Source organism: Oryx dammah, unplaced genomic scaffold, assembly GCF_014754425.2.
Source record: "Oryx dammah isolate SB20612 unplaced genomic scaffold, SCBI_Odam_1.1 HiC_scaffold_1, whole genome shotgun sequence".
NCBI classification, from domain to species: Eukaryota; Metazoa; Chordata; class Mammalia; order Artiodactyla; family Bovidae; genus Oryx; species Oryx dammah.
Window position 1 is genome coordinate 92,190,629 of NW_024070185.1, and position 22,900 is coordinate 92,213,528.

General features: G+C 35.3%; 1 protein-coding gene across 1 annotated transcript in view; it reads left to right on the forward strand.

Annotated features, from left to right (window-relative positions):
- The window catches only part of SMC2 (structural maintenance of chromosomes 2), a 51,899-nt gene that overhangs the window by 25,286 nt on the left and 3,713 nt on the right, over positions 1–22,900 (forward strand). The window contains exons 16-23 of the mRNA XM_040240872.1: positions 594–729; positions 3,140–3,264; positions 7,844–8,037; positions 9,108–9,251; positions 12,325–12,519; positions 14,625–14,825; positions 17,312–17,428; positions 20,434–20,594. Coding sequence (XP_040096806.1) covers positions 594–729; positions 3,140–3,264; positions 7,844–8,037; positions 9,108–9,251; positions 12,325–12,519; positions 14,625–14,825; positions 17,312–17,428; positions 20,434–20,594 — 1,273 coding nt within the window. The remainder of the gene's footprint in view (positions 1–593; positions 730–3,139; positions 3,265–7,843; positions 8,038–9,107; positions 9,252–12,324; positions 12,520–14,624; positions 14,826–17,311; positions 17,429–20,433; positions 20,595–22,900) is intronic.

Sequence of the window (22,900 nt, forward strand, 5' to 3'; positions counted from 1 at the left end):
TTATAATGCATGTAAGGTGAAACCAGTTTACTATGCTATGTCAAGTTTAGACCACGTTACGATATGGTAACAAACAGCTCCCAAATCTCAGTGGCTTACAGGTTTATTCTATAATTATGCTACGTCATGTTACTTGTCTCTGCTCCATGTTATTCTCATTATGGGATTTAGGCTGACTGAAAAATAAATCTTTTTTTTGAACATACTTTACACATGGGAAAGGGAAAACACATGGTAACTTCTGTGCTCCCTCTTAAAGCTTACTCTCAGAAGAGGCATTTCCCACTTCATCGGCTAGAGCAAAGCACATGGCTCAGCCTGATCTTAGTAGAGCAGAAAATGGTTCTGAGAGGGATTCACCCAGTGAGCAAAGGCAATGATGATTCTGAATAAATAATCTACCACATATAGAGTATTTGTTATCACATATGTATGCCCTAAGATTCAAGGGATAAAATGGATTCTGTAGCTTCATAAACCACTAAAGATTGGCTGTTGAATTATTTCAAGTGTAAATCTCTTAGAAAACTGTATTGTTTCCTAAATACATGGCAACTCAGTGTCCAAGGCCTGTTTCAATTTGCCTCTGTCAGGTGCTCGATCCCAGGCAACTTCCATTTTAATGAAGTTTCAAGAACTCAAAGATGTTCAAGATGAGCTCAGAACCAAGGAGAATGAGCTACAGGCTCTAGAAGAGGAATTAGCCAATCTTAAAAACACTGCTGAAAAGTAAGACTTGGTTGGATTAAGCTGTTATTAAAATTTTTTTTGTCAAAGATCTGCATCTGCATGGTAGAAGATTAAAAAAAACTAATATTTAAAGAAATACTTAATGACTTAAAAATAAATAATAACCTTAGTATTGAATAAGTTGTGAATTGATAACTTATCAGTTATATATATTTTTTAATATAAGTGATGTCTTGTTTTACAAAATTATGGAAAGTTAATTAAAAAGAAGAAAGAAAAATCAGCCAAATATTCCTGTTTTTCTACTGAGATATATACTCTGTTAACATTCTGTGGGGATTAGTGGGGGAAACACACAGATGCTCTGAAGGTTGATGCCAAAGGACACTTGAGTCCTTGATGTGAAGTGATGTAATATACTGTAGCATTGATTGGGTGTCTGCACTAAGTTTTGCAGCCTTATGGCTGTCCTATACATGTTGAAAATAGCTAGGTTGCCTGTGGAGAAGTTAAACAAGTTTATGTCAAAAGTCACTGCTAAAATTAAAGTGTTTACTTCCAGTGTTTTTGTGTGTACTGTTCAACATGACTTCTGTTTGTGTATGATACATATTTATGTATGATGAAATATATGTATGCCACATATTTTTTTCATAATTGGGGTCATGTTATTCAATGTAAACCTTTTTGTCTCCTAACATTATTTACTATTGCGTGTCTCATGTGCCAAGTACTCTTCAAAGAACTGGGAATATAGCAGTGAATCAAATAGATCTCTTCCTTTATCTTATTTCCATATGTGGAGTTGGGGCAACAGACAATATAAAAAGTTAAATTGGTAAAAGGTATGTTAGATAATCTAAATTCTAATAATAAAAATGTAAAATAGGAAAGAAGTGTTGAAAGTTTCTATGGGGTGGGCCGGGAAAGCCTTACTGAGAAGATGACTTTTGAATAAACACCTGAATGATGTTGAGTGAACTCACGATGTGGTTATCCAGAAGAGTCCTTACTTGCTTTAAAAACTTCAGGAGTATAAATGCCACAAACTTAACAAAGTATAGTATTTGAGAGTTCAGTTGTAATTTTTTTCTAATCCCTCTGAAGATGGCAAGTGGGAGATGAGATAAAACTAAACATTTTATTTAGAATTCACAATACTGAATAAAGGTAAGAGAAAATAAAAGATAAAAACTTAAATTTTTTTTTGAGGGGTAAACTTTTGGCATTTATCTTCTGAAATTCTCAAAGCTTAGAATAGTACTAAGACTTTTTTGGGACACAATATATATATGGAAAAGATTGTTTACAGTAAGTCAAAGTGGCCATTCCAAGATGTAAATTGTATCATAAATGCCCACTTTCAAACATACGCATGTAAAGCCTACCTTTTACCTTCATTGACATATTGACATTAATCATAAAATGAAAGAACTTTCTGTGAGAAAGAGATAAAAAGATGTTTCTGAAATGTGGAAGTTCTGTCAAGGGAATGAGTTACAAACTCAATTGTAGTCACATTTGGCTTGGAACTGTTTGTTGAGCAGTACTAGGTCGTTTATTCTGCAGAGTTGTTTTGTAGACTAATTGTGGCCCTGAGGTCCAAGAAGAAAAGTAGATTTTGAAAAATGAAAGTGGAAGGGTCACCTAAAGCCATTCTTTCATAGACCATATCAGGAAAATAGCTTGCCTTTTTAAAAAACTTTCTTTACATTTTTAAATGAGTTTAAAAATGACTCTGAGTTAAAATTATGGCTTTTTAATTGCTGTCAAGCAGTCTCAGACAAGAATACTCAAGGGAGTATTTATAAGTTACTTGTTTTTTGCCCTCAAACCTCGTGATTTTCTAGTTACAAGCAACCTTTGAATTTACTTTAATTTAAAATTTCACTGCAGCTGAATTAGCAAAATACCTTCCAAAGCCATAATTTAAAGCTGCCAGAACTGGGGGACAATTAAAGGATCTGCAAAAAAAAGTGCTTGGTGAAAGTTTAGTACTGTGTCATTTTGAACCACCAGTCTCCTTACAAAATGGAGGCAATGTTATTATTTTTTAAAACATTTGAAACTGGGGATTCAGCTAACCAAACTTTTGAAATTTTATATAATTGTTTTATATTCTATTTTTTTGATGGAGGCTGTTATGGAGTTTTTCTTTTAGATAAGGATCAGTGAGAAGGGTTATTTTTAAGGTTATTAGTATTTTCTAAAATTAATATTTCTGTGGATAGTTACTATTGGTCTTGGTCATTTAGAGTATTTACCTTCAGTAACCAAGTCAAACTTGAGTTTAATTGACATTTCAGAAGTGTGGAAATCATCAAAATGAGTCTTGTAAAGTGGCATTTTACATTATGTTGTATGAGTTTGTTTTAGGTAAGAGCTTGTTTAAATGCATGTCTCAAACATCAGAAAAATTGTCATTTATTATAAACTTCTCTTCCTTAAGGTATCGCCACCTAAAACAGCAGTGGGAGATGAAAGCTGAGGAGGTAGATTTGTTACAAACCAAACTTCAGCAAAGCTCATATCACAAGCAACAGGAAGAATTAGATGCTCTTAAAAAAATCATTGGTAAGATAAAAACATTTTGTGCTAATCTGTTTCAACTGATAACCATACTTTAGGTATTTGAAGCTCTCATGTTTATTGTATATTTTAATTATATGTAATAATTTTCTGTTAATTTGCGCTTTTTTGTTGGGTTGTTCATAGCTTGTTTTTATTGTTCTCATGTACCACATTATAAATACCTTTTTTGTTATATGCTTGTCTTTTGGTTTTATGTTTATAGTACTTTTGTTATATGTGTATAACTATCTCTGTCCCTAATTTTAAGAACCTATCTTAACACCTTTAATCAGAATTTAATTGTATGTGGTAGTTTTAAATTTCTCTTATTCCTTAGGACTATTCACAGGCCTATTTTCCCCCACTAATATTTTTATTCTTTTTTTCTCTTTTATAAAATTAAAAATGTATTCATTTCATTCACCTTCCCCACCCCCTGCCTTTGCTGCTGCTGCTAACTGCTAAGTTGCTTCAGTCGTGTCCGACTCTGTGCGACCCCATAGACGGCAGCCCACCCAGCTCTCCCATCCCTCTGTGACCTAAGATATTTAAGATTCCACATATAAGTGAGATCATATGGTATTTATCTTTCTTTGACTTATTTCACTTCATGTAATGCCCTCAAAGTCCATCCATGTTATTGCAAATGGTAGGATTTCCTTCTTTTTTTATGGTTGAACAGTATGCTGTGGTATGTTTATGCCACAGTTTCTTTATCTATTCATCCATTAGTGGACTCAGGTTGTTTCCATGTTGTAAATAATGAAGCAGTGAACACCACCTGTCTTTTGATAGCCAGTATAACAGTTGAGGTGATCGCTTTTTGTGGTTTTGATTTCAATTTCCGTTATGATTAATGTTGAGTATCTTTTCATTTACCTCTCGGCTGTTTGTACATCTGTGGAAAATGTGTATTCAGGTCCTCTATTTTTTGATCAGTTTTCTTTCCCGTTGAATCATATGAGTTCTTAATATGGTTTAGATATTAACCCCTTATCAGATAGATGATTTACAAATGTTTTCTCCTTTTCAGTGCGTTGCCTTTGAGTTTTGTTGATGATTTGTTTTGCTGTGCAGAAGCTTTTTGGTTTGATGTAGTCCCCCTTGTTCACTTTTGCTTTTGTTACCTTTGCTTTTTGGTGTCAAATTCAAAAAATCATCAAAACCTATGTTATGGAGCTTACCACCTGTTTTCTTCCAGGAGTTTCATGATTTCAGGTTTTACCTTCAAGTCTTTAATCCATTTTGACTTAACTTTTGTATGTGGTGTTACAAAGTGGTCTGGTTTCATTCTTTTGTAAGTGACTCTCCAGGTTCCTTGCAACATTTACTGAAAAGACTGTCTTTTCCCATAATATATTCTTGACTCCTTTGTCAGAAATTAATTGATCGTGTGTGCATGGGCTTTGTTTTTGGGGTTTATTCAGTAGTTCCATTGATCCTTGTGTCTGTTTCTATGCCACTACTCTACTGCTTTAATTACTCTAGCTTGGTAATATAGTTTGAAATCAGGGAGTATGGTGCCTCCAGTTTTGTTGTTCTTTTTCAAGATTGCTTTGGCTGTTCAGGGTCTTTTGTGGTTCCATACAAATTTTCAGATTGTTCATTCTATTCCTATGAAATATGACATTGAAATTTTGATAGGATCTGACTTGAATCTGTAGCTTGCATTGGGTAATATGGACATTTTAACAATATCCTTCCAACCTGTGAACAGAGAATATTTTTCCATTTATTTCTGTCTTCAGTTTCTTTCATCAGTGTTTCATAGTTTTCAGTGTACATATCTTTCACCTCCTTGGTTAAATTTATTCTTAGGTATTTTCTTTTTGATACAGTCGTGAATGGGGTTGTTTTCTGTATAGAAACAACAGATTTTTGTAATTGATTTTGTATTCTGCAGCTTTGTTGACTTGCTTATTATTTCTAACATTTTTTTGATGCAGTCTTTACAGTTTTCTGTTTATAATAGGGTTTTCTGTTTTGTCATCTACAAATAGTGACAGTTTTACTTTCTTTCCTATTTGGATGCCCTTCTTTTCATTGCCCTGTTGCTGTAGCATTTCCAACACTTTGTTGAATAAAAGTGGTGTGGCATCCTTATCTTTTTTTTGGTCTTAGAGGAAATGCTTTCAGCTTTTTACCATTGAGTATCAAAAACGCTGGGCTGGAAGAAGCACAAGCTAGAATCAAGATTGCTGGGAGAAATATCAATAACCTCAGATATGCAGGTGACACCACCCTTATGGCAAAAAGTGAAGTGGAACTAAAGAGCCTCTTGATGAAAGTGAAAGAGGATAGTGAACAAGTTGGCTTAAAGCTCAAGATTCAGAAAACGAAGATCATGGCATCTGGTCCCATCACTTCATGGGAAATAGATGGGGAAACAGTGGAAACAGTGTTAGACTTTATTTTTGGGGGGCTCCAAAATCACTGCAGATGGTGATTGCAGCCATGAAATTAAAAGACACTTACTCCTTGGAAGGAACATTATGACCAACCTAGATAGCATATTGAAAAGCAGAGACATTGCTTTGCTGACTAAGGTCCGTCTAGTCAAGGCCATGGTTTTTCCAGTAGTCATGTATGGATGTGAGAGTGTGACTGTGAAGAAAGCTGAGTGCCAAAGAATTGATGCTTTTGAACTGTGGTGTTGGAGAAGACTCTTGAGAGTCCCTTGGACTGCAAGGAGATCCAACCAGTCCATTCTGAAGGAGATCAGCCCTGGGATTTCTTTGGAAGAATTGATGCTAAAGCTGAAACTCCAGTACTTTGGCCACCTCATGTGAAGAGTTGACTCATTGGAAAAGACTCTGATGCTGGGAGGGATTGGGAGCAGGAGGAGACGGGGACGACCGAGGATGAGATGGCTGGATGGCATCACTGATTCAATGGACGTGAGTCTGAGTGAACTCTAGGAGTTGGTGATGGACAGGGAGGCTTGGCGTGCTGCGATTCATGGGGTCGCAAAGAGTCGGACACGACTGAGTGACTGAAGTGAACTGAACTGAAACCTTCATTGTATCCCTGGAGTAAATCCCACCTAGTTATGGTGTATGATTCAGTGCATTGTTGAATTCAGTTTGCTGATCTTTTGTTGAGGATTTTTGCATTTATGTTCATCAGGGATGACAGCCTGTGATTTTTTTTGCTTGTGGTGTCCTTGTCTGGTTTTAATATCAGGATGATGATGGCTTCACAAAATGCATTTGAAAGAATTTCTTTTTGTCTGTCTGATTTTTGGAAGAATTTGAAAAGGAAAGATTGGTATTAACTCTTTAAATGTTTGATTTAATTCAACTGGAGTTTTGTTTGTTGGGAGGTTTTTGATTCCTTATTAAATTTCCATATTACTGTCTTTTCAGATTTTCTGTGTCATCATGATTTAATCTTGTTAGGTTGTCTTTTTCTAGGGATTTATTTTTTATGGGTTGTCTGATTTGTTGGTGTGAAATTTTTCATAGTTACCTTTTATGATTCCTTATATTTCTGCAATATCAGTTATAGTATCTTTTATTTCTGACTTTGAGTCTCTTTTTTTCCCCTTAGGTCTAGCTGGAATGTTGTTGGTTTTAAAGAGCCAGCTTTTAATTTCATGGATTGTTTTTTCTATTTCTTTTTAGTCTTAATTTCATTTATTTCCACACTGATCTTTATTATTTTCTTCCTTCTACTAACTTTGGGTTTCATTTTTTCTTCTTTTTGATGCAGTTCTAAATGGGACTGTTCAGTATATAGAAACAAAACAGATTTTTGGTGTAAAGTTGTTTGAGATTTTTCTTTATTTCTTTAGGTAGGCATTTGTTGCTATGAACTTCACTCCTAGAACTGATTTTGCTACATCTAATGTACATTTGGTTTGTTGTATTTCTGTTTATCTTTGTGTTGGATATTTTTTAAATTTCTCTTGATTTCTAGAATGATATTCTACAATGAAAACTAGTATAGGAAATTGTATAATCATGGCTTTCAAGGTTATGTTTGTACCTAGTCCTAACTCTTAACAGTGTATGTTGATTGTGACCATAACATGCTCATTCTATCTTACTTTATTTTTTAATGTATAAATTCAGAGGTAATATGTTTCCTATGCTTCGTCCTATGTAATCCTCACAATATTTCTCCACTTTAATAAGAGTTTCTTTGAATAAAAATAAGTGAGCAAGGAACACTAAGTTAAGCTTTTTTATGGGGTTAATTAAAAGTATTCTTATAACTAAAATAAAAGTAGCATAGTTATGTGCTCAGTTCTGGTTTTAAAAAGCATATGGTGTATAAAATGGTCTGTGATCTTTTTATAAGTTAAATTGTAGGTAAAGTTTATGTTACTCAATTTCATGTGATTGGAAATAATTTCTTTACAGAATTTAGATAATTCAAGTATGGCTCTAAGGTTTCAACATACTATTGTGTTTTCAACATACTATTTCTAGAATAAAGTTAGAACGGTTAATTTTTTTTAAACTCTTGCCTCCAACTTTCTATACCTTTTCTTCTCTTAAAAGTTGAATTTGTAAGCCCTTTTCTGTAACTGTTACTAGTTGGAAGATATTTAGTTGTATTTGCCTGCTTTATAATGCAGAGGAAAGTGAGGAGACCTTGAAAAACACCAAAGAAATTCAGAAAAAAGCCGAAGAAAAATATGAGGTGTTAGAGAATAAAATGAAAAATGCTGAAGCTGAAAGAGAGAAAGAATTGAAGGATGCACAGAAAAAACTAGATTGTGCCAGAACTAAAGCAGATGCTTCTAGCAAAAAAATGAAAGAAAAACAACAGGTAATTGTTTTTAATAGAATTAATCTTTTAACATCAGCGTAGAACTGAAGGGAGGTAGAGCACCATTGGTTGATATGGCCTTCTTCATCGATATTTGTCACAAATCGAAAAGTGAGAGACAAGTTGCTTGATAAAGGTTTGATTTTGATGATGTTTCATTCAGGAGTGGACCAAAGCTCGTATCACGTAAGCCAAGCTGTGTCCTATCAGAGAATCACTGTTGACGTTTCTGTTTGGTGTTCATCTGTTTGAACAGACACTGTGAAGGAATAATGATGACAAAGCATGTTATATTTGCAGTGCTATTCAATTGTAGACTATTTTGGATAGTTTCAAGGCTGGAATTTGAACCTATGTTTTTCTGTTTACAAAGAAGGCTACATGCTCAATCACTATTCTATACAATTTCACTATTGAATACAATTTCACTTAAATCTTAACTTTCCTTCACAGTTCTTTTTAAACCCACCTTATGATTCTACTATGAAATATTTAGCTTTACACAAACCATTTTGTAAAGAACTAAAGGCTATAATGGGAAAGAAGAGAAGCTAATTTTTTTTTGTCATTAAATAATTGTTTAAAAAAAGGTTTTTAACCTCTCCTAATTTATCTGCTATATAGAATTCTGTATTATTTTTCCCTATAGGAATAAAAGGATGAAATAGTTTATGCAAAGTTCTTTGAACCCATAAAAATTGTATGTACATTTTTTAATATAGAAAAAATAAATTCCTTTTCCTCCTTTTCTTCTTTGGAAGCAGCTGACATGTTTTCAGTAGTTGAGTAAGCTATGGTCCTTACTTGCTTGAGTATCTTATTAGTTTTGCTAAAGTGAAGTCGCTCAGTCATGTCCGACTCATTGTGACCCCATGGACTGTAGCCTACTGGGCTCCTCTGTCCATGGGATTTTCCAGGCAAGAATACTGGAGTGGGTTGCCATTTCTTTCTCCAGGGGAACTTCCTGACCCAGGGATCTAACCCGGGTCTCCCGCATTGTAGGCAGACGCTTTACTGTCTGAGCCACAGTAGTTGGTAACTGTTGAATGCCCAGATGCTGTTTTTTATAGGAAGTTGAAGCTATCACCCTGGAGCTGGAGGAGCTCAGGAGAGAGCATGCATCCTATGAACAACAGCTTGAAGCTGTAAAGGAAGCTATCATATCCTACGAGGGTCAGATTGCAGTAATGGCCTCTGAGGTGGCTAAAAATGAGGTAAGAGTGATTTAACCACATTAGGGAAATACAGATGTCAGTCTGCTTCTGAAATGGTGGCTTAAAGATGTTTGACTTCAGAGGTCTCAGTCTCTTCACCCCTGTCGTGATGAGAAGGAAAATGATGATTACCAATCAGAAAGAGTCCTGAAGTAATATCACTAATTGTTTTAGTCCAGGTCTGTTAGAAAATGAAAACACCCAGTAATTTGACCAGGCAGAATTTAAATAAGAATTATTAACTATAACAGGAATTTGGAATGATGTATGATTAGATTGCTAAGGGGTAGAGAAATCTCTAAAGAATGAATGAACTCTAAAGAATGAACAGCAGAACAGCAGATACAGGAGCAGTCATTACCTATAAGCTGAAGCAGTGCACCCCCAGAAGAAACAAATCTGGTCAAGAGCCCCATTCTGCCTGCAAGGCTGAGAACTACATGTAGTTGTAAAACACATCATTGTGGCCCTCTGGTGGTGGGGTTTGGTGTAGTAGGGAAACCATGCTGAGCAAAGTGCTGCACAGGACATCTGCTGGGAAAACAGCTTTCTGGGACACCATGGGGACTGGCCACAGGGAGGTGCCCAGCCTGTGGACAGGCTACAAAGACTGCTGCTGGGTATGCCATGTAAGTGACAACCTTGCCTTTGAGAAAAGCACATCAGAACCAAGAAGTAAAGCCCCTTCCTTCTCCAGTGTCCCTAAAGCATCCTTTACTGATGAGGCTTCATATTGTTAAACTCGGCAAGGGAGAGTTGTTCCCATCTCAGAAGGAGGCAGTAAAGGGTGGATTTGGGGTACTATGGTTTCATGTTGTGAAGATATTTCTATTTCCTACAAATATTAGAAATGCTCCCTCATGAATATTGGATACCCTCTTGACCCTTTTTTTGATTTTGACCTTGAATTCTGTTTAGTTTCGTTATTTCTACTCATACTTTTTAAAACTCAGATATAATTGGCATAACATTTATATTGGTTTCAGGTGTACAATATAATGGTTCAACATTTTAATATATTGTGAAATGATCACCCCAATAAGTCTGGTAACCATAACAAGTTTTTTTCTTGTGATGAGAACTTTTTAAGATGTGCTGTCTTAGCAACTTTGAAATGCATAGTAGCATTTATTATTAACTACTGTCACCATGCCCTACAAAGTATAACCACCTTTGGTTTTTTGATACAACTTTTTTTTTTTTTTTAAGTTTTCTGTTTTGTTGCAGTTATGTAATTTTTGTAGGTCATGTTAACTAAAATGTAACAGCTTCTAACAGGGGCATTCCATCCATTTACCTAGGATATAGTAAAGTGTGTTTTTGCCTTTTGTCCTCTACTTTTACATTTCCTGTTACATTTTTTCCTTGAGATGATTGTTTTAATTGCTGTAGTGTGCATTGTTTTAGAAAGTAGTTCTTTTCTCTTCATTCTATTTGTGGTTAAACTCAAGGGTTTTTTTTTTTTAACACATTATCAAATCAATAGCAGAACAGTTTTTTAACTACATTTTTGAATCAGGGTTCAAAATGCTTTTCAGCTTTGTGTTTTGTCTTGCTGATTACCTTTTCTACAGTTTCTTTTCTGCCTTCTGACTTGCCTTTTTGTCTCATTCCTCCATATCTTTTACCATCTTTCATGGACATCATGTTGTGGAATTTTTTTAAAAATTAGATGTCATTTTTAAAGAGAAATGTGGAAGTAAAATAAGTCACTTCTTCCTTGATCTAAATAATGATAAAATCAAAGCATATACATATTTCGGTAAAGAGAATATCTATTTCTCTACGGAAAATTATAAAATGTATCTCTAAGTTTGTAAATGTTGTTCTTTTAGTCTCTATATTCTAAATTGTTTCTGTTTGCCCTCTTAGAGAGGTAAGAAGATAAATTGCCTTCAAATTAATTATGTTCAAACAAAACTAAAAACTTTGGCTCAATCTGAAGTGATAGATATCGTTGTTTTTCTCTTAACCATTGTATATTGAAACCTGTGACACCATCTTTAGTCTTTAGGTGTGAGAGAATCGTCTTCATAAACATGTTTTTGTCATGTGTTTTTGTTTTGGATTTTTTAGATGAATGCTGTGATTTAACTTCCTCCTGCAAAGGACCTTTTATGATACAAACATTATAAAGAAATTACTTATTTCATGTTCAATAACTTAACCATAATGTCAGGTATTGTTTATCGCTCAAAATTACCTTGTTTTCTAATGAGCATGCCTTAAAAAATTCCTAAATTTTTACTGATGCTTATCATCACTTCAAGATACCTATTCTTCCTCAGTCTTTTAGCAAGTTGTTCTACTCTTTGTTTTCCCCTACCTAAATCTGAGTTGAGCTAGGTTCTTTTTTTTTTCAGATGTTTGTGTGAGTTTGTGACCATATCTTTACCAGAAAGACCTTTAAGATCTAGCAAAGAACTTTGAGGGGGAGGAGGTAAGAGTTGGTAGACTAAATCCCAGCTGTAATTTTCACTTCAGAGACAAACCAATGATAGTAAAAGAGTGAGAAGTTTTTCTTTGTGCCACAGATCTGTTTCTTCAAAAAAGTTTCTCTTCCTCTTCCATATCTCTGTTTTAACCCCTGTGCTAGAACCAAACACCCTGACCTTTTGTTGCCACTGTCAGAGGCCTTGTGGCTTACTTCTATAGAAGGGAAAGAAACCAATGCCAGCTTACCTTACTTCTACCCCCATTCTTTGCCTTCATGATAAATGGCATTTGGGGGTCTGTCATATTATTTTGTAACCACCACCAGAATCCCACTCTTTTGAGAGACCTTACAGGGCAAATCCCAGTAACCCCTCCTCCACCTAGATGATCCCAGTTATACTGTGTCACAGGAACTTTGTTGCTTCCAGCATGAACAATGCATTGCATCCCTTTTTCCCTAGTGGTAATACAAGTTTTGTTTGTAAATGTGTTAGTCATTTTCATGGGGATATAAAATGTAAAAGGTTAGATGACACATTGCCATCTTGTCTAGAAGTCTGTTGGATGATCTTTCAGTAAACCAAAAAATGTCTCCATCTTACCTTGCTGTATGTTATCTTGTAATTATTCATTTCAGGAGTTAGTAAACAAAGCTCAGGAAGAGGTGACCAAGCAAAAAGAAGTGATAACAGCCCAAGACAACATAATTAAAGCTAAATACGCAGAAGTAGCAAAACACAAGGAGCAAAACAATGAATCTCAGCTTAAAATTAAGGAACTGGACCATAACATCAGCAAACATAAACGGGAAGCTGAAGATGCTGCTGCAAAGGCAAGTTTGTATTGTTCACTTTTATTTTTAATCAAATTTTTGCCTCTGGGTTTTTGAAATGTTCAGGTAAAGTGCTCAGTGAAGAACTTAACTGTAAATGGCAGAACTACTGTGTAACAGTTTTGAGGCATACAACTATGACTGCTTCTCAGCAGTCACCAAATGGCAGAAATGTTTTATTTTTAAATTTAATCTCAGGGGCTTTATTCCCATCTCCAAGATGTTTTTAACCAAATATTGAGTGGCCTCCCATGGAAATGACTGTTTTTTTAATCCCCAGTTGTTCATAGAACTAATTACTAATGTATTAGTAGTAATATATATTCTTTACCTAATTGCAAATTGAATTTAGGGAACTCACAGAGAAATATACACAAGGAACTTCTAAAGTAAGGACTTAGTTGGTTTAGGATATCCTTATGAGGATTAGTATAGTGTTCGAAGTCTCATTTGAAATCTGACGTTTTGCCAAACAGTGTCTTTGAAGTTATCCCACAGTTTTTTGGTCACTCTTAATTAAAATTTCTTTCATGTATCACAGTAACCTAAGTACTTTAAAGAAAATACATAGTTTTGCAGGAATTCGTTGCTTAGTTAGGAGGCTTCATTTATGTGGTTTTAATAATTCACTCATGTTTTCTTACTGGTGTGTAATAGTTTGGTGCCTTTTAAATCTTTTTTTAGCATCATGAAAGTACAAGAGATTTAATTTCAAAAAGATGAGAACATACAAAACAGTCTTCCACCCTTTTCTGCAAGAGCCATGAGTGCCTGTTCAGGTTCATTACTTTGTTTAAAAAGCATTTTTTTAATGACCACATGATAATATCCTAATATTTTATTAGTATTGATTTCCCATTTGCCTAGTAGCCTAGTATTAGTGGATTCACTGAACTATTACCAATGCTAATATTACTGTTAATAGGTTTTTTTTTTAATATAATTGAAAATACTAGTATTGGTGGTTGCTAGGGGATTCTATTTACGGTTAAGTGAAGAGGGTACAAAGAGCGGCTTGCAAGCAGAACTGCTAAAAAGTCAAGTATTCTTTAAAATACATAGTTTATCAAATATTTATTGTATACTTATACCAGGCACTGACTTCCCTCTGGTGGTGCAGATGGTAAAGTATCTGCCTACAGTGCGGGAGACCTGGGTTCGATCCCTTGGTCAGGAAGATCCCCTGGAGAAGGAAATGGCAACCCACTCCAGTACTCTTGCTGGAAAATCCCATGGACAGAGGAGCATGGTAGGCTACAGTCCATGGGGTCGCAAAGATTCAGACACGACTGAGCGACTTCACTTTGACTTTACCAGGCACTAAAGATACAAGAATGAGCAACATGCCACAGAATGTGTTCATGGCCCTCACAGATGGGCAGGAAAAAAAGATAGACTAGAAATGACCATATTACTTTCGAGTCTGGTGGTGTGACTGTACTCATGGAAATAATAAGGATGATTGACAAGGATTAGCTTTCAGCAGTCAATACCAATCTTAAACAGTTATAGTAGAAGAAAATCTTCTTAAGCACTATAATTAAAAGTCCTTAATGGTTATATTATATGAGTATTTTACTGTGCCTTGTCAAAGAGGGTAGCAAGGAGATGGAGTCAATATTTAAGATAATGTTTTACTTAGATTATAATTTCAAGAATTATTAGGTACCAATCACGATTAGGCTTTCATGATTTTACAGTATCTATGACTTAAATATTCATATAAGACTAAACTTTCACAAGTTGTTTTTTTGAAGTAATATATTGAATTTGGTAAAATCTGGAGCCTCATCTCATTATAATGGCAGTGTTTACACACACACACACATACCCACACCCACATACACTTAACTGTTTCTCTGAGTTCACATTTATTTTGATGCGTAAGTAATCTCTTTTTCTATTTTTGTTAGCCTATCCTCTAGATAAAAATATTCATACTTCTTATAGGTTCACAATCAACAATGAGTTTCATTTTTTTTCAAATGAGTCATTGTGGGATTTTTCTAAAAAATGTTTGTAAAAATTAGTAAATATTTAAGAAACTAATTTTTAAATAGAGGTTTATGAGCAATGATATCATTCTATTATCATCTTGTGGCTAGGTATCCAAAATGTTGAAAGACTATGACTGGATTACTGTAGAAAAACACCTCTTTGGGCAACCCAATAGCACTTATGATTTCAAAGCTAACAACCCAAAAGAAGCTGGTGAGAGACTTCAGAAGCTGCAAGAAATGAAGGAGAAACTAGGAAGAAATGTCAACATGAGAGCCATGAATGTGCTGACTGAAGCAGAAGAGCGTGTAAGTCACTTTGCTCTGACTGTGGCCACTGTGAAACATGAGTAGCCATGGTGGTCTTTATGCCCCTTGGCGTGTGTACGCTCATTCTGTGGCCCATGGACTGTAGCCCGCCAGGCTCCTCTGTCCTCGGGATTCTCCAGGCAAGAATACTGGAGTGGGTTGCCATTTCTGTCTCCAGCAGATACGACCCTTGAGACAATTGTTAGAGTCAGTCTAATAATTTAGACTTAAATTTTAGATTTAAAATCTTTGCTTTATGCTTTTGAAAATTTGTTTTGTGTTTTCCTTTTCTTTTCGGTTACTTGTTTTCTTATTTCATTCTTTTTGTTTCATCAGTTACCTGTTCTGTTGTGCTTAAATGACTTTTCCACTGGCTTTTCCTTTTGCTGTGAACATGTTCAACCCCTTTCTTATTTTTGGTTTAAATAAAAACACTTTTGACCTTGTTAACTCCTCACATTTTTACCATTTCTTTCACTTGTCTTTCTGAAAGGCTTTCAAGAAGACTCTACAGATTTTCCCCACTATCCAAAAAGTAGGGCATTCCTTTGAAACCCTTCCTATGCTGAAATGGTATAAAGCAAAGAAGCAATTACCGTAGGGCCTGTCTTGCTAACAGATGCACAGAGCAAACTGAGATAAAGCACAGATGCTCACAGACACAGTTCAAAGCTCTGGGAGGAGGCTTGATGCTGAGATGCTCAGTGTTGTTCCCATGAGGAGCTTGAAGGTGCCACTCTCACTGCTTAGGGTGTGTGCTGCTTCTGTAAGAAATGGCTCACTGCAGAACACATGCTGAATGTTATTTGTGCTTTTTACCTTTTCTTGTAAAAGTAGTGATATAAAGTGAACTTTGGAAAAGTGAGGGAATACCTGTCTGTTCTAACCAGTGTCTTCCTTTGATTCCAGTGTATTGCAAGAACCATTACATAAGTAAATGACTAAAATTGTTATATACATGAACACTGTTTTACTAATCTGTAAATCCAGCAGCATCTTCTCTGTTTTAATGCTCTCAGTTACTTGATGGTGTTATTCATCTCCCCTTACCTTTTACAGTCTGCATGTCACTAGAAAAACCCAAAGGGGAAAGCAATTCCTATTCTTTATGGCCCCATAGGAAATAGCAATCTGAGTAATTTCATATTTTGCCCTGTATCTTCTTTAATTCTGTAAAACTGAATTTGTATAACAGTTAATGAGAGTGCTGTAAAAGTGAGTACCTATGAGCTCAATCACTTTTAACAAATTTTTTGGTAATGGGTTTCTTAAAGCTGTTACTGACATTAGTATCTACAAAGAATCTATATTATGTTAGATACTAAACAGATTAATAATGCACATATTGTGATCTTTCTATTAAATATTCCTGCTGGTTTTCATTTCTCCATTAAATCTTTGCAATATATGGCATCTGTGTGGAAGGGAAATATTTTGTCTGAATTTGAGCTGCTTAACATCATGAAATTTGTTTCCTTATACTTGTTTGCTTTTATTATATAATAATAACTTGAGCTAGTTTTTTTTTTAATTTTACCAACTCCCATCTCCATATCAGAGAGGAAGGGCGTATATTGTTGACCAGTGTTTGCCTTTTGTTTTTTTGTTATTGTATTTTGGGTCACCCCATGTAAGAAAATATATGAAATTATGCAAGGAACAGGATAAAAATGTGGCCAAGCTCCTAAAACCTTTTCTCTACAAAGGAAAGGGGCAGCAAGGAAACTAGCAAGACTGGCTGTAGTTTCGCAGGGAGAATATGAAGCCGCCTTGAAATGCGAGGCTGTGAGGAGAAATAAGTTAAAAGGGTTTTTAGAAAGTTCTGCTGCTCCTCATGATTTGATTATCCCTCTGTAGTCTCCCTCAAATTTTTTTTTCAGTAAATTTCTTCATTAACCAGAGAAGGCCACTCTGAAAATGAGATGTTGGAGTGGAAATCTGAGGTGCCAGTTAATGTCTGAAGTAGAGGAAGAACAGTGCAGGGTCCATAGAGCTAAGCTGAGCTTATGCTCAGGACATTGAAAATGAGACCATGTGGCTGGAGCCTGGGGAGGAGTGTGTCGCCAAAAGTTCAGAGATAAATAGGAGCCAAATTATGTGGGACTTTATACATCACAGTGAAGAGTTAAAAAAGTTAAACCTTTATATCACTGCTAAGACTAACCTTGCATGCAAGGCTACTTTTGAGTTTACATGACACTCCTTTTTTTGCCTTGGCTACTAGGTAGATAAGGGAATATAAGTGGAGTCAAAATGTTTTAAGAGTTTGTGCTATAAATTCTCAGCTATAGTAATTGAATTTTACATATAGATGTGTTTACTTTCCTCAGTTTAGCTTACATTGTAACTCAATGTAGTGTATCTTTTTTGTAAGAAGGAGTTGTATGTATTGCATATAAAAATAGTAAAATCTCTTTATTCTTGACTAAAGCCTAAAATAGAAATTTTTTGGTTTTCTCAATTAAGTCTGCTTTTTATCTTACTAGTATAATGATTTGATGAAGAAGAAGAGAATTGTAGAAAACGACAAATCCAAAATCCTGGCAACTATAGAAGACCTTGACCAGAAGAAAAACCAAGCCATAAATATTGCTTGGCAAAAGGTATTTGAACCCCAAAATATTACCGTTTATTCTGTATGAGGCAAAGATGGAAGACGACATCATGTTAATAGCGTTGTACTCTAAGATAAATTTGAAGCAACAGCTTTGTGTTTGAATGGGGCACATGCTCATACCTTAAAACTTTGTAGACTTTTTAAAGTATTTTGTCCTTTTGGACTTAACTGCTGCTGCTGCCATTATGGTCTCATCGTCTGCTTGTCTGGTTCTGAAGCTACATTAAGTTAACTTTGTAGATTTCTCTCCATCACTTGCTAATTCTGGGTTACCTTTAAAGGGGACAGGATTTGCCCTCTTTCTCATGAGATCATAGGTTCTACTATTGGACAGTATTCTAAGGTTTCTTCCAAATATCTGCCATATCCTTACTCATCCTCTGCTTAAAACTGGAAGCATTATTTGTTTCACGTTGCAGAAGTGCTAATTGTTGGAATACCTCTCCAAAGGACCCCTTCAGCTGTAACCTCCAGTTTCTCTTGCCATGACCCGCAGAGATCAAATATTATTGCTAAGAATATTTCTATAGCAAGATTGTATTCCACTTACAAATTATTAATTGTGTTTCATAAGTATTATACATTCTTAGGTTTTTTAGCAAATCATTTTATAATGTTAGATTTATAATTGTTATTTTTATGTAAGTATAATTTATTAACAGACCATTTGCTCTTATTTTACATGAATTATCTTAAAATAATTGCATAATTTTGATAATTATTATCTCTACTTTATAAATGAAGAAACTAAAGCTTAGAAAGTTGAAATTAGCCTAAGATCATAATAGTCAAAAGGTAGGAAAACTGGAATTCTCTTTTCCTAAATTAGAACTTAGGTTAAAATTACCTTTTGTTGCTCTTTAGGAATTAGAACTGGTTAATTGGGAAGTCAGTATATCCAGGATTCATATTCAACAAAAATCCCAATTAACCATTTTGGTTTTGTTTTATGACAACTTCAGCAGATTTCAAGGTTCCTTACTGGTATTTCTAGTTCTCTGGCTGCATAGATTTGTCTCCTTTAGCATAATCCTTAGCTTCTTCTGTAAAGTTTTCCTACCATAACAAAAGACTGCTAGTGAAAAGCTTTCATAGACACTGTGTTGTTTGGCACGTTAGCAAGCCTGGGCCTCTAGGATTTAACTGGGCACCTTACCACTTTTTCTCTTTTTAATTTTGCAGGAACTTTATTTTTGATAATGGCGGAATAGTTATCTTTTTCATTTGGATTGTTTTTCCTGCTCTACAACTCTATTTTCAGTGTTCCATCTCCCTGTAGTATTTCTGTCATTTAAAAAATGCTTATAAAAAGTTGGCCCCAGTACAACATTTGGATTTAACACTAGATCTGAGATTCTGTCTCTTGGTTTCCCCATGATTCCTGGATTTAATTCGAGTATAAATTTATATTTTAAACTGATTTTTCATCAGTCTCCAAAGTTCTCCCAACCAAGTAAATCTACTGAGTGCTTATTATATATGTCAGACACTATTCTTGTATTAATTTTCCTATTTAATTCTCAACAGTAACCTAATGAGATAGGTATTACTATCAGCATTCCATACTTCCTTATGGCTTTAAGTGTACTTCCTTCACAACACCAAAGTATTTTAGAAATTGGTTGTATTTTTGTTTCCTTCTTAACCTCATTGGATTTTCAATATTCAACTTATTTCCTGTCTATGATAGGGCTGTATTCTTCTCTACCTATTAACTGGTAAGATTCTTTTTTCCCTTTTGAATAATCCACATGGTATCCCATGGTCATCTTTTGGATTTATTAGCATTCCACTGTCTTAATTTTGAGTTGTCTTTCTCCTGTCTGGTCAAAAAATTGCAAGTGTTTATAGACACTGTGTTATCTTCCATCTTTCCCCCATAAAAAGAGTGGACCTCTCCCATTGTAATGAACCTTGTGTAGCCCTGGAAGTCCATCCTAGATAAAACTAGAATCTACTTTCTCTATGTAGGCTATTAGCATGTGTGCTGTTCTTAAAATATGTGTTCCTTAGCAAATTTATATTTAGGAGACTGTTTAAGTCCAGGAGATTTCCTTATTACTACAGATATTCATAAAATATGTACTTGCATTTGAATTTTATACTTGAATGGAGAACTTGGCTGGCATATATCTTTGTTGGCAGGGGGCGGTGTGCATGCATGTATACACTCAATTTTGTCTGGTGAACCTCTAAGATTCTTAGTCATACCTGAAGACAGATGGCTGAATTCTCAAATGTGTATGCACAGAAATTACTCAGTTACAGCCTAGAATATTGGTCCTAAATCTCTGTGTAATCTCCTGCTGCAGCTTTATGGGGATAGGCCAAATAGCTTCTTCAGCTCTTTTCTTTTGGGGCTCAGTCCTGTTCCTGTCCCTTGACAATCTGTGAAAAGTATAGAAAAGAACCATTGAACACCTTTAACAGATCTGTTTTGATTTCATGCCTCTTTTTCTCCTAGACTTCACTCTGATCTTAAGGTTTTTAAAGTTAGCTGATAATGACAGGCCTGTCTTACCATATCAGTCAACAGAAAACAAATTATACCAAAAAAAGTTTTTGTTTTTCTCCTCCAGCTGAAAATTCAACCTCCTATATTATCCAATTCTGTGTCTCTGAGGATTCCTGCAACCATGGCCACCTGTTGTATCAAACTTCATCTTAGTGTTAGAGGTACAGCCTGTAGTTTCCCCTCAAAGTTTGAGCAAAACTCAGTAGATGATTTCTGTGAAGAGACACATAAATATATCACAGCCTTATATACTCTTGTCGCAACCACTGTACTCTAACGTTGCGATGTTGTATTGCTGGCAGCTATAGATAATACATGAATGAATGGGCATGACCAGATTTGTCATATGGACCATAATTTGCCAACCTCAGAACAAGAGTAACAGATAACAAAATTTACCTGCTGGTTTGCAAATATACATGTCATTTGATTTTTCTTGGAAAACCTTCTATGATATAAATCATTTTTTCATCCAGGTGAACAAGGACTTTGGATCTATTTTTTCTACTCTTTTGCCTGGTGCTAATGCTATGCTTGCACCACCAGAAGGGCAGACTGTATTGGATGGTCTGGAGTTTAAGGTTGCCTTAGGAAATACTTGGAAAGAAAACCTAACTGAACTTAGTGGTGGTCAGAGGTGAGTGAGTGTTCCCTTTGAAATAATTCCTCTTATTTTATTATAATCCATCAACTCCATCCAGTTTTATTTCAGATTTGCTTTTGTATATTTGCATGTGGAATTTAAGGAGCCTAATCTGTGAGACTGTGAATTCTGATTAGAACACTTGACTGAAATGATAGGCAGCAAAGTAGAAATAAGGATTAGCGTCTAGGAAACTAGACCAAATACATGAGAAACATTTTCAGATACTGGAAAGTGAATGACCCAGGAGTATGGTCCTGAGAGAAAAGAAACAAAATGCTGAGTCCAGTGTTTACCCTAGCTTTCTCCCTAGCAGTAATTCTTGACTGCAGATTCAGGGAGGGAAACCCACACAAAGCCCAGTAGTCTTACTAAATGAAGGAAACATTCGAATTTGGGGAAGTCCCAGGGAAATACATCATGGCATTACGTTTGCACCGTCCCTAAAGTGAAGGCTATTCTAGACACACCTTAGCAAAGGTTAATTGTGGGCCTGACGCTATTTAAAGACAGACCACAAAGTTGAGACTGTAAACAACATAAGCACAGTGTTCAGCATCTAATAAACACTACTAGGCAGAAATCAAGAAAATGTTATTTATGACTTAGAGGAGAAACAGACCCAGAAGTGACAGGAAGGTAAAGAGAGTTACATTAAGCATGTCCAGAGATTACAAGGCAAGAGAAATGGAAACTGTTAAAGAAATTGCCAGTGAAACTTCTAGAGATTTTTTAAAAAACAAACCTGAAAGGAAAAGTTCTCTGCCTGAGATTGATAACAAATTCAACATTAAAAGGAACATAAGTGAATTTGAAAACATAGCAATAAACTATTAAAGTTAAACTTAGAGCTTCAGTGACCTATGGGGCAATATGGAGTACTCTGACATACATATTATTGGAATTTCAAAGAGAGGAAGAGGTAAAACAAGATACTTAAAGAAATAACAGCCCAGATTTTCCAGATTTGATGAGTTCTGTAAATCCACATACTTGAATTCTGTGAACGCCAGGTAGGATAAGGGGTGGCCAGATGTTAAAGAATCTGCCTGTAATGCAGGAGAGCTGGGTTGATCACTGGGTCAGGAAAATCCTTGGAAAAGGAATGGCTACCCACTCCAGTATTCTTGCTTGGAGAATTCCATGGACCCAGGAGCTTGGTGGGTTGCAGTCCATGGGGGTGGCAAAGAATCAGATACCACTGAGGAACTAACACTTAACACTTCACTTTCACACGCAGGATAAATGTATACACTTGCTTCCTACACACACAATAACACAGCAAAGCATGTCATACATAGTTGCTGAAAACCAGGATTAGGAGGAAAAAAAATCCTAAAAGCAGCCAGAGGTAAAAAGTCACATTAAATGCCAAGGAACAGAGATAAGAATGACTTTAGATTTCTTGTCAAAAACTATGCAAGCCAGAAGTCTGGAACAACATCTATAAAGTGCTAAAAGAAAAACGTGATAACCTAGAATTCTGTATGTAGAAATAGTCTTCATATTGAAGGCAATATGTGTTTTTAGAAAAACAAAAGGTGGAAGCATTTAATTCCAGTAGAGCTGTATAAGTTAAAGGAAGTTCTCTGGTGAAAGGAAAATATAAATGGAAACTTGGGTCTGCATGACAGTGAAGAGTACTGGAAATAATATGTTCTGGACTTGAGGAAAGTTTCTCCAGCCTTACGCAGTGATTCAGACAGCATACTGAGAGAAACTTTAAAAGATCATTTGGCCTCACTCCTTACCTGCAGAAAGCCAAATGATTAAAAACCTCTGAGAGAAAATTGTGAATATTCATATAATTGAAGATGTGTATTAATTTTGTATTTTCCCCCTGCAGGATGTACAGTCCATACTCCTTGATTGTTCTCATGTGCTCTTTGCTGTCATGGAACTCTTCTCCTTTGGATGTAGAAAATACTAAGATCTGTTCATTTCTCTTATGAGATCTTTTGTCATTTTTACGAATAGAATAGCAGTCCACTCTATTTTTCACTGTTGATAAAATTCCTAAATGTTCTAAGAGTCAAAAAAGACAGCTTCTGCTTCCTGGTCAATCAAAATTGAATTCCACAGTATAGATCCCAACATCTTGAATTGTTTTTGCCAAAGTCCTCAAAAAACTTTTTAAGGAATATAGAGAATATTTGCTTATTTTCTTACTGGAACCTAAAAATTATTTCCATAATTAAGACAATGTAAACTTATTTTCAGATATGCCACAGTCTAGCATAGTAGTTTAACTCTTGGTGAGCCTTTTTTTTTTTTCCTCCTGAATGAATAAGTTGAAAGCT